The 12,601-nt window shown below is 43.4% G+C and overlaps 1 protein-coding gene across 1 annotated transcript; it reads right to left on the bottom strand.

The window, feature by feature from the left end:
- Positions 1–6,196: 6,196 nt before the first annotated feature.
- On the bottom strand, positions 6,197–12,374 carry CRYGS (crystallin gamma S). The gene is given in 4 exon segments (XM_077754423.1): positions 6,197–6,532; positions 6,962–7,204; positions 12,031–12,102; positions 12,105–12,374. Coding segments are annotated over 4 exon segments (648 nt in total). The 5' UTR covers positions 12,165–12,374; the 3' UTR covers positions 6,197–6,259.
- Between the last annotated feature and the right edge of the window lie 227 nt (positions 12,375–12,601).

The raw sequence follows: 12,601 nt of genomic DNA, 5'->3' as shown, positions 1-12,601 counted from the left end.
AGACAGAGACAGAGTGAGCAGAGGAGGGTCAGAGAGAGAGGGAGATACAGAATCCGAAGCAGGCTCCAGGCTCTGAGCTAGCTGTCAGCACAGAGTCCAACGCGGGGCTCGAACCCATGAACCGTGAGATCATGACCTGAGCCAAAGTCGGACGCTCAACCTACTGAACCACCCAGGCGGCCCTGTGGAAACTTTTTTGACCTGATGCTGAATGTGTAAACATCATGGACGTCCTAAATGTGTCAGCCTTTGTTTTTAGGTTATGTTTTAGCGACTCTTATCCATCCTCATCCCAGCCGCCAGTGTTAGGGAGGGTGTCTGTGGAAAGTAGGCCTCAGGGAAGGGACTGCCATACATCACCAGTTAGAAAAGGTACAAGTGTTAACTTAAGTTCCACCCTTATCTGTTCCTTAACTCTAAATTAGGCTCTTTGTCTCGGGGCCAGGCTCAATTGTAACTCTTGTGTTCTTAACCCCCTTTATTATCTAAGTCTTGGATCTACAAGGCCCATAGGAAGAGCCTTTTTAACAATCATCCACAGTGCTTTCATCTAAAATCTCTTTTGAAGAGGCAGGAATATGCTTTTCCTTATGAGGTATCTGTGTGGGGAATATCGGTCTGATTTGGAATATTGTGAGGCCTGGTCAATACCAGCAGCCTCACTTCCAACCTGAGCCAGTAGTAGCAGAAGGAGATACCAGTTTTTCATTTCTCGTGGCAGGAGTTGTGCAAACCTGCCATTTCCTCACTGTGACTGTCATCCAGCGAGGCCAGTGTGGCTCCCAACACACTTGGATAACGGTGGGAGCCAGAACCAGGAGAGAGGCCTATGAGGGAGCTAAGGGGAGGCCAGCCTCCTCTGGGAATGTAGCTCTTTTGCAAGATGGTGGGATGGGTTGGATAATTCTGATGTATGTCTTCCCAACTATGAAGCATCTGCCAAAAAGGCAGAGATGCTTCTTGGAAAACAACTGGGGGATAGAAAGAGGCATAAAAAGACTAAACAAGTAAAAAAAAAAAAAGAAAAGAAAAGAAAGCAAAAACCAAACAGTTGGGTAACAGAGGTACTTACATGCTAGGAAAATGGTGCGAACATCTCCGCCATTAGTGGTAGAGTACAAGTTCTGTATTTATGAGTTTGTCCACTCACTAAAACTGACTTGTGGTTCCAAAACCACTACTTACAGTGCGTTTCATGTCATTCAAGGACATGAGCAGAGCAGCAAACAATTCGAGTCACCCAATGCTCATGTTTCCAGCTGAGGTCAAATGAATGCTCTGCCTTCTGGTTTCAGCTCTTATACTGTAAACAACTGTTTGGTTTGGTTACACTCTATTTGATGCCATGTTTTTGGCATTGTTTTGCTTTTGGTTGCTGATTTAGCTACATAAAACCATGCCCAAATGTAGTGCCGAAGTGGTGTTTAGTGTTCCTAAGCAAGCTTCCCTAAGAAAGTTGCGATAGGCCTTACAGAGAGAATGTTTGTTAGTCTTCATTCAGGCATGGGCTGGCAGTGAGTTCAATGTTAATGAATCAACCATACACATTAAATAAGGTATCTTTAAACTGAAACATATATTTTTAAAAAGTTATGTACTGATTAGCTGACAAAAATGTTGTGACCAGAAGCTCACAGGCACCTAACCCTGTATTTTCTCCAGGAACCACAGTTCAGTATCTGCTATCCAGTGTTCAAGCCTGTATAGACCACAACTATTGCAAACATGAGAAATGGCCATGCATGATGTGTGTTTTTAATGCATTCTCTTGTTTTAATGTTCACACAGTAGGTGTCACCTTTTGTGTGACTTACAGATAAGAAAGTTGAGGAGCACCTGGATGGCACTGTCAGGTAAGTGTGACTGTTGACTTTGGCTCAGGCCATTATCTCATGGTCATGAGATTGAGCCCCATGCTTAGCATGGAGCCTACTTAGGATTCTCTCTCTCTCTCTCTCTCTCTCTCTCTCTCTCTCTCTCTCTCCCCCTCTCCTTTCCCTCTTCCTCTCTCCCCTATGTGCCTTCTCTCTCTCTCTCTCAAAATAAATATTTTTTTTTTAAAAAGGAAGTTTAGGTTATATACCAGATAATATGACTTAGAGCTCACATGGAGAAGTGGTAGGATTTCAGTCCATTTCTCTCTAACTCTTCAGGGAGGAAGGGAACTCTTCAGCACTTGAGCTGGAATGCCAGTTCTTAGAAAAGTGTGGTCAAGTCCATATTGGGGGCCATTGGAAGGGCACAAGGAGAGCTGAGTGTGGTCAAGAACAGGGCATTTCTGACAAAGGAGGGTGAGAGAATGGAGCAGATGTAGTCCAGTCAGGTTATGGCTGGACAGTGAGGAAAAGATAATCTGCAATCAGCCCAGAAAAGCACCGGAGGGAAGAGTCTGGGGCCCAGCCACCCCAAGAGAGAAGCAATGGAAGGAACAGGAGTTGTTCAGCCTAGAATTCAGAGTGTGGAGACAAACAGGAGGGATCTTTATATACCTAAAGGGCGATCTTGGGAATGGAGGACTAGATGGAAAGCAGAACTTGGATCACGGGTTCAGAGGTACAGGAGGCAGATTTTTTGACTCCATGGAAGCAATATTTTCTGATATTCAGAGCTCTTCAACAAGCCAAGATTGCATACTGAGGGTCCATAGGCTAACTCTGGATGCAGACACATTTTGTCAGCTCCTGGTGCTTTCTGAAAAATTGTATTTAAATGCCCTGCTGTGGGACACGTGTCTCCAGTTTCCAGAGCTTGTGCCATTCCCTGTACTCTATGTCCCACATCACTCGTGTATTACTTGACTTACCCCTCAAGTATAGGGTTGACTGGTATAGCAAAGACAAATGCAGGATGCACAGTTAAATTTGAATTTGAGACAGATGACAAATACTTTTTTGTATAACTATGTCCCATGCAATACTTGGGATATTCTTGTACAGTTTATAGTTAGTTGTACCCCAATACTTGTGATTTACTAACACCATCCCATATTCAATCTGGAAGCCCTACCCTGGAGACCTTTTTTTTTTTTTTTAATGTTTTATTTATTTCTGAGAGAGAGAGAGAGAGAGAGAGAGAGACTGTGAGCAGGGAAGGGGCAGAGAGAGAGGGAGACACAGAATCCGAAGCAGGCTCCAGGCTCTGAGCTGTCTGAGCTGCACAGAACCCGACGCGGGGCTCGAACCCATGAACCGTGAGATCATGACCTGAGCTGAAGTCGGATGCTTAACCGACTGAGCCACCCAGGCGCCCCCCTGGAGACCTTAAATAGGAGCCCCTGATGCTGCATTTTGAGGAAGTGGTTTCTATCTTTGGGATATATTCAAAGACTTAGAGGAATGCTAGAGATAGAAATAGGGCTAAAATGGTCTAAATATGCCCTTGCCCTATTTTCTCGAGATTCCCTGTTTCAGAGAGACAAAACAATAAAAGCTAGAGGGAGATAATAATTCTAAATAACAACGTGGGTGCTATTCTGGGTGTGCTTGACAGGTGGGACTCTGGCTTGTGCTCTAACAGCAGAATGTTCTAGTAGAACTGGGATTGATTGATAGGGACATGAAGTGTTTTTGATCTCAAATATCAATTGCTAGTAAAATTCTTGTTAAGTGCAAGCTGATTGATGTGTATACAGCTGGGGAGAATGGTGGCAATCCCTTTCTGGATCAGGGCATGAACCAAGAGGCATCTAACATTCCCAAATGATAATTCTGTTTTATCTGTCAAAAGCCATCTTCTACTGCTCTGAGACTGGGGTAAGTCATCCTGACACTTGTTTTCCTATCCTGCTGCCAGAACTGCTTTTCTGGTTGTTTTGAACAGACTGTGACTGACTCACCAGGCATATCAACCATGGCAGTGGTTGATAGGAAAGCAGAGGCTGGCCCTCATGCACTGTTACCACAGTTTCCTCCGCAGAAAAGGAGGGACAAGATATCGGAGGTCATTTCCAGAAATTGTGCTGCTGAAAGTACGTGTCGGTAGTCTTTGGTCATCAGCCAGCCTTTTTTTTTTTTTTTTTTTTTTTTTTTTAAATGTTTTATTTATTTCTAGGAGAGAGAGAGAGACAGCGTGAGCAGGGGAGGGTCAGAGAGAGAGGGAGTCACAGACTGAAACAGGCTCCAGGCTCTGAGCCGGCAGTCAGCACAGAGCCCGACGCGGGGCTCGAACCCACGAACCGCGAGATCATGACCTAAGCGAAAGTCGGACGCTTAACCGACTAAGCCACCCAGGTGCCCCCAGCCAGCCTTTCTGCATCCTCCCCCTGATCTCCAAAGAATCAGGGTTTATATTCAGTGGGACTTGGGCAAGCATTTGGTCCAACTCCCTCATTTTGGAGATAGAGCAAGTTCGCTTCATGGTGGGTGACAAGGTCCAGAGCTCTTTGTGGCTCAGTGGGTGGTCTCCCCTTCACCTTCTATGGTTCATCTTTTCTCCCTCTCTTACTTTTACTCAAATTTTTCAAAGTCCCTCACTTGAAACAGAAAATGACCAAAGGCAGGGAAGTTAACAAAATGAATAAAATCTTTGGGGGAGAGTATGTGGTACCTACTAATGTATAGACTGAAGTGCACACAAAGGCAGTATCCTTAGCAGTTCTAATTTGTCCCTTTCTGGAAAGGGTCCTAGGAGACATGGGCTCTACCCTCCCTTTAAAGGCCGGCATCTCCAGAGCATCCCCAGGTTCACTGAGATGCTCATGAAGAATTCCTAGTGATGCTGGGCTTCCTTAAACATTCTCCCCTTCCTCAAGATTAGATAGATAGAATCTCAGGGGTTACTCTAAGTGAGTAAAACTCAATAAAACTCCATGTCAACTATTTTAATTGGGACCAATTATCTGATATTTCCTTTCTCAAAAAGACTGAAATTGAAGTTGAGAAGTAGCTGATCCAGGAACCTCTGAATCCGAAGCAAGAGCCTTCAGGCGACTTATGACTCCACCATTTTCTAGTGATTGCTGTTTTCACTGTCCATTCTTTAATTTTTTTTCTTAATATTTATTTTTGAGAGAGAATGTGAGTTGGGAAGGGGCAGAGAGAGAGAGGGACAGAGGATTCTTTATGGGTACAATGCTGGTAGCAGTGAGCCTGATGTGGAGTTTGAACCCATGAACTGTAAGATCATAAACAGAGCCAAAGTCAGATGCTCAACTGACTGAACCATCCAGCGCCCCTCACTGTCCATTCTTTTTTAAATATATTTTTAAGTTTTTATTTCTAGGAGAGAGAGAGAGACAGCGTGAGCAGGGGAGGGTCAGAGAAAGAGGGAGACACAGACTCTGAAATAGGCTCCAGGCTCTGAGCTGGCAGTCAGCACAGAGCCCGACGCGGGGCTCGAACCCACGAACCGTGAGATCATGACCCAAGTGAAAGTCGGACGCTTAACCGACTAAGCCACCCAGGCGCCCCTGTCCATTCTTTTTTAATGTTTATTATTTTTGAGAGAGAGACAGAGCGTGAGCAGGGGAGGGGCAGAGAGAGAGGGAGACACAGTATCTGAAGCAGGCTCCAGGCTCTAAGCTGTCAGCACAGAGCCCAACGTGGGGCTCGAACTCACAAGCTGTGAGATCATGACCTGAGCTGAAGTCGGATGCTTAACTGAGCCACCCAGCGCCCCTCACTGTCCATTCTTGATAGGTATTGTCTCCTCCATGAGACCTACAGGGGACCCTGCCCTTTCCACCTCTTAGATTCCTCAAGATCCTGTACTTCCATTATGCATACAGTCCCCAGGCCAGCATGTGTTGAATGAATGAGTTGGAAATGAAGGGAAAAGACCAGGAGCTGAGGAAACATCAATATCCTAAACCAAACCCTGATTCTTTCAGTCACCAGTTGGCGAACTTGGGCAAGTTTTTAGTTTCTCTAAGCCTCTCTGTTCTTCTCTATAAAATGCAAATAAACCACCTCTCCTACAGGGTTGTTGTCAAGAAAAAAAGGGAATAGTGAAGGCACCCAAAAAGTAGTAGCTATTCTTATTGTGACCTGTTGAATCAATATGAGACCACCAAGGAGAACCACCACGTGTCAGTATGATTTTCTGACTTTTCACGCAGTCCCATGGGCACAATGTTATAGATCGGCGGCCTGAAGGAAGAGTTGCTTTGTGTCTCTGCCTGCTGTGTTGGCACTATTTTACTAGTCCCTAAGAGTGTCTAACGAGAGGCACTACAATCAACAGTAGAATGCATGCCAATTGTTTTATTAATGATGCCTATTTGGATGACAAGGCCAGCCAGCCTGTGGCCGCATCCCTGCCCTTACTCCACAATGCGGCGGAAAGACTGCACAGCTGGGGAAGCTGCACCCCAGTCGATGGGCTTCCGGTACTCCTTCTTGTCCAGGAGGTACTGCCTGCCACGGTAGTTGGGTAGCTCGTAGAAAATCCAGGCACCCTCCAGCACCTTACTGGAGTGGACCTCTCGCATGTGGAATTGCTCCATGATGGAAGGGCAGTCTTCAGTGGTTTCGTACATCTGACCATTAAAGTCTCCTTTCTCGAAGATCTGAATCTTATACTGGCCTCCACTAGACTGAAAAAAAACACAGGAGAAATTAAACAACGATGGTTATGGGAGTCACCAACAGGTCAAGAACTCAGAGAACAGTTGGGTTCCAAGCCCCCAGTCATGGAAGCTAGATGATCTGATCTCTCCCTGCTGTGCACTGTGAAACAGCTGACTTTCAGTAAGAAAAAACTAAAGGCCTTACCGTGTTCAGGAGGGCGAGAGCATGCTCTGGAAATAATTAGTTGATTCAGTCTTGTGATGGACTGACCTAAGGTTTTATGTGAGCCTCAGCAGCCAACAAGAGAAAACACCCTATTAAGGGGTAGGAAAGCCATTAAGAAAATGATTTCACATAAAAGCAAAAAAAAAAAAAAAAGTGTGTGTGTGGGGAGAGACAGAGAGAGCCAAAGCAGGCCAGCAAGCGAGAGGGAGAGCAAAGGGCCCCAGGCTCACCAGATGAACAGCCCGGCAGGAGCTGAGGCGATCATTGAGGCCCATCCAGTGCTGATACTCAGGGTACTCGCCCCGGGGTAAGATGTACATGTACCCGGCGAAGTTGGGCCTCTCGTACACAGCCCAGGTGCCTCCTTCCACTCTGATGGAATTGCAGCGGCTCAGGTACATGTGGAAATCTGAGCAGTCGCAGTCACAGTCATAGTGGCGGCCTTGGAAATTTTTGTCTTCATAGAAAGTAATCTGAAGGATGGGGGCGCACAAAGAGAAGAAATGAGGGGCTTTCAGGAACACACTGCCCACTTTAGAAATCCCTTTGTCTTCAATTTTGAGGAGAAAATGTATAGTTCTACCTCAGCTCACAACATTTACCTTCTGGCAGACAACTTTAGTTGTCAAAAGTAGGAATGAGAACTTTCTGAAGGCTTAAAATGAAGCAAAACAAGAGTAAGTTGAGCCAGAGTTTCAGACCCAAAGTCATTGCTTCCTCCTTTCTGTTCCCATAACTCACTGTACTTACCACGTTAGAAAATACATTATCCACTTACATATCTCTCTCCCATCAGACTCCTACTAGACTTCTTCCAGGGGCAAAGACCAAGACTTACTTAGGCCTATGGACCCCTGGACCCAGCGCTTGACAAAACTTCAATAAATGTTTGAGGAAGACGAGTGTGTTCCAAATGCGTAAATTCATTATAGGTGATATGGAAGACAGAAAAAAATAAAACATAGACCTTAGCTTTAGAGAGCTTACTTTAGATGGATATAGAGCATATACCTGACAATATTTTGTTCCACATTATTACTTTATTGCCAACAGGATAGTTCCAAAGTAATACAATGGCAAGTCATGAATGTTCTTTGCTTCAAAGTCTTACCAATTCTCTCTACCACAATCTTTGGGGTAAGCCTGAGACCTTGGATGGCATGGCAGCACACAGCCCTGAGAAACAGGAAATGATGAACCTGGGCTCTAGAGCTGTATCTCTACCATCAGCCATGCAACTTCAGGCAAGCTACCTCTCTGGGCCCCAGCTTTGCACTTGTCAGAGCCAAGGACCAGGCTACCTGGCTGTAAACTAAAGCATTCTGTTTGCAACAGGCAATAAGAGTCCCCAGATACTGCTAGGGCTTCATGAAGCAGGTTCTGAAAACCACTAGACCAAATGGACTACTGAGTTTGTCTCTTCTTGTTCTAAAATTTCACACTCCCAGATTACTGCTAGTTTAGAATGTAAAGTGAAATCACAGGGGTCATGGAGTCAGGCACTTAATTTCCTAGCATTATACCGCCACCTTGTGGTTAGTTTGCTTTATCGGTTTAAAAGACAAAAACCATGCGAACCATTTCGTATGAAAGGAGTGGAGAGCCAGGTAGCCTTGAGATGATTTTTGAGGTGAAGATTAAAGTGTAAGTAGGGGGTTTCCAGGAGCAAAGGAGAAAGGATGGCCTGTTCAAAGGAATAAAAGAACATGGTCCATTATAGGGACAAGTAGTTATCAAGCTTGGTGTATATGGACTATGTGGTGAAGTATTAATAGAAAAATAAAGCCAAAAGAGTGACACAGATGGCATTCTGGAATCTCTCCAGTGATTATGGGAGAGATGTAAGGTAGTGGTTCATGCGTGGAAACAGGTGGTTGCCACGGGTGTGTGAGAGACGGTGCCGGCCAGCCAAAAGGCAACTGCTATATAAACCACATTAAGCAGTCAAAAGAAATGTAGAATTTGATGACTAATCAGATGTGATGAATGATGGGGAAGCAGAAACCAAGAATGATTTGCAAAAGAGCACAAAGCCTCATTGTTTTCTACAGGTAAGCCTTTCTAGATCGTAGCCTACTGGTGGGTACGTCCTTCTACCTTAATCTGCCCTTCCTGTTTCTCTTCACTCTTGTATTTCCTGTTCTCTACAAGCTTCCTGAGCCCTTCCCACCCCTAAATCATCTCTATCTCTTTTCTTCCCCTCCCAAATTTCTCTTCCAGCATCATTTCCCGTTTTAGCATAGGAGAGAGCCGGAGACACGCGATACCCCCATTTATAGATGAAAACAAAACTGCAGCACCAGTTACTAGCTCAGTGACCTTGGGTATGCCATTGAACCTCACTCAAAGCTCAGGATCTTCGTGTGTAAAACTGGATCACAATATCCTCTGCAGAGGGTTGTTCTGAGGTTCATGGGATAATGACGAAGCACTTAGTGTAATCTGGCTCATAATTGCCAATAAATTTTTGCTACTGTTGTTACAGATAAAGAAGTGAAATGCCTTGCCTAAGGCCAAGAGCTAGGTACAAGGTAGTTGTAGACAAGTGAGTGGATTGCAGAGCAAAGTTCCTGGTTAGTAACATGTGATTCATTTATCTTATCTCCCTTTGTTGTGTCCTGCCTGCACAGCTAGTTCAACATACACCACTTACTCTCTTGGTAATGGAACAAGACTGATCCTGAGTCTGAGAAGCTTTTCCCAAAGCCTGTGGAAAAATCTTTAGCAAAATCAAGGTAACTTCTCTAAAAAATATCCTGTACTCCTTAAATCAACCTTAATTCAATTCACCTTTGGTTTTTCTGGTCAACTATTGACCAAAAAAGAGGCTTTGCAAGGGTGATGCTGTAGGAAGTAAAGATCACCTTTTCTTAGTTCAATGTTTCCCACACTTAGTGCCCTCTGCACATATGCCTGGCTAACTTCTATATCTGAGAAGTGGAAAAAACACGATGTTCTAGAAGGCAACCTTGCTGTCCACCCTTCCAGCAGACTTCTCCCAAGGCTGAAACAAAGTACAGTGTTGCCATGGAGCCATCACTGAGCTCCAGAACCAAACTCTCCTTTCAGTGGGGGACTTTCCAAATCTCAGAGCCCAGAGAATGTTGTACCTCTGCTCAATCTCCCATTTGTAGAAGAACCATGATATCTACTGTATAGTCAGCTGAGATTCTTGGGCAAAAAAAAATGTATATATATATATATAATGTGTGTGTGTGTGTGTGTGTGTGTGTGTGTATGGAGAGAAAGGCTAAGAAATAATGCAAAATTCCTCTCCTCCTCACTTAGTTTTTGAAAAATAGCCTATTAATCCAATATAATAGAAAAATGTCAAGTATTTCAAAGGTAACAAAACCAAACTTAGTAACATGCATTGTTTTTGCCAAGCCCATAACTCTCTGATTAAAAAGATAGAGGGAAAGGGAAATGCAATAGAGAAAGAGTAAGAGATAACTTGCTCCTTTGGCCTAGCAAGTTAGTTAACCACGTGAACAGCCCAGCTACAAGAAACAAAAGAGAGCACAATATTACTACTCTGGAAATCTTTGAAAACCGGGGATATATTCATCTAAGAGGGTTCAGTGGCAACAGTCTTCCCTCAAGGCACATGGATTTCTCTAAGGACTTTAAATTCTTTTCAGTGGGATTTGCATGGCATACTTAAGAACCTCAGGGCACTAAAGACACTGTCTCGTTTTTTTTCTCCCCAAATCTTTTAGATGTCAAGTATAATCTATTTTCCAAGTGGAAAAAATCAGGCACTAACCAATTCTGGAACAAGTTAACAGGTGCCTCCTAACATGATGTGATGGGAAATATCTGCCACTGCCTATGTGAGATCTCAGGACTTTGTACTAGATACCTGGTTTGGATTTGGGAAAATATCAATGTCTCAAACAACAAAAAGTAGGGTGACTATTCCATATAAAAGAGGCTAAAGTAAAAAAAAGAAACACGGCAACCAAATGCAATGCATGATCCTTGATTAGATCCTGTATCAGGAAAAGCTAGCCATGAAGCACATTTAGGGGGGCAACTGGGGGAAATGTGAATATAGTCTGAGTATTAGGTATTTATGACAAGTTTGGGGGACAAGATGACATTATGTTTATACAGGAGAATGCCCTTGTTTTTGGAGAAACGTGATTAAGTACTTAGGGCAAAAGAATTAAGTCTGCTATTTATTGTCAAATGGTTTAGTACAAAAAGAGAAACAGAGGGGCGCCTGGGTGGCTTAGTCGGTTAAGCGTCCGACTTTCGCTTAGGTCATGATCTTGCGGTTCGTGGGTTCGAGCCCCGCGTCGGGCTCTGTGCTGACTGCCAGCTCAGAGCCTGGAGCTGTTTCGGAGTCTGTGACTCCCTCTCTCTCTGACCCTCTCCTGCTCACGCTGTCTCTCTCTCTCTCTCCTAGAAATAAATAAATTAAAAAAAAAAAACAAAAAAAAAAAACAAAAAGAGAAACAGAGACCAAATACAGCAAAATGCTAACATTTGGAGAACGTAAGTGAGGGATATACAAGTATTTGTTCAACATTTCTTTCTTATTAAGATTCAATGGGTTTGAAACTTTTCAAAGTAAAAAGCTGGGGGGGGGCCAAAAAATTAGGCACTGATGAATGGCTTTGACTTAGACTCGCTGGTGAGTGGAAGAGCTAAAATGATTGAGAATGAAGGTAGGTACCTCATTTCTAAAGCCCTGCCTAAAAGATTGATTTCCAGTCCGACAACGGTGAATCAAATATTTTAAAGGAAATTTTCCTAATGTAAGTAAGCACTTTATTTCAGGAAAGGGATAAAAGTAACTGCTTGAATGAAGGGATATGTAGGATTTAATTCACTTGATTGGTCTTTTAGAACACCACTGGTGGAGGTTAAATTTCACAGAGCAGATTTTTAACTGAATACTAAGTTTTCTACTACCCGTACTTCTCTTATCAGCATGTCCTAGTCCCGTGGAAATTTCTAGAACATGAGTTATTGGAAGTCAGAAATTGTGATATTAACAGGTTATATACCTGGACAACTGAACATCGCACCACACATAAAGATAAACCCTTAATAAACTGTTGGGTAATTCTGTTACAGTAGAAAATATAATAGGCATTTCTTAATCTTCTCTCCCATTCTTGGCTTTCAAAACACTATCATACTCACCTTCAGGCATAGAAGCAAAAGTGTTTATCCATGTTTCTTTCGATGTATCATTAGGTACATTGGAAAAGAGGAGACGTTCCAAAAGAAAGGAAACACTGGTGAAAAGAAAGTGGTAGGCTAAAAATCAGCATGACCACTGACTTACCTTGGTTCCAGCTTTAGACATTTTGGTGCATAGATTGGCTTCCCCAGTGCTGAAATCCGGAATAGCTACAGAGAGTTAGAGGCACAGAGACATTTATACTGGGCTGGTTTCAAATCAAACATTTGCTTAGTCATGAGAATAGGATCCAAAAATTGAGTCAGTCATTTAGAGGCTATTGATGGTTTCTAGAAAAACAATTGGGATTATGAAATAAAGGAAAGCTTCAGTGCCCCTTCTAATGCTTACCAAGCCTTGCTGCATTGTAGACTTTGCTGAGTCAAGGCACCAAAACCCAGCCAAAGTTTTCAAAATTAAAAACAAAAAAGTCCCTCTTACCTGGGCTATTTGGGGATTTCAAGGTGGCTGCTTGCTAGAAAACCAATGTCTTTTTTTTTTTTTCCTTCAACAAAGCTTGCAGGAGAAAAGTCAAAAGGCCACCCTCTAATTCTGAACAGAAGTAACATGCTCCAGAGCAACAAAACTTAAGGACTACTGAAGGCAATGCATGATCTTGTGTTTGAAAGTGTCACAACAAAGAACATTTTGGGGATGGTTAGCAAAAGTTTTAATA

This window comes from Crocuta crocuta, unplaced genomic scaffold (genome assembly GCF_008692635.1).
Source record: "Crocuta crocuta isolate KB4526 unplaced genomic scaffold, BGI_CrCroc_1.0 scaffold70, whole genome shotgun sequence".
In the NCBI taxonomy this organism is placed as follows: domain Eukaryota; kingdom Metazoa; phylum Chordata; class Mammalia; order Carnivora; family Hyaenidae; genus Crocuta; species Crocuta crocuta.
The sequence above is the reverse complement of the archived record's forward strand: the minus strand, read 5'-3'. Positions and strand labels throughout refer to the sequence as shown.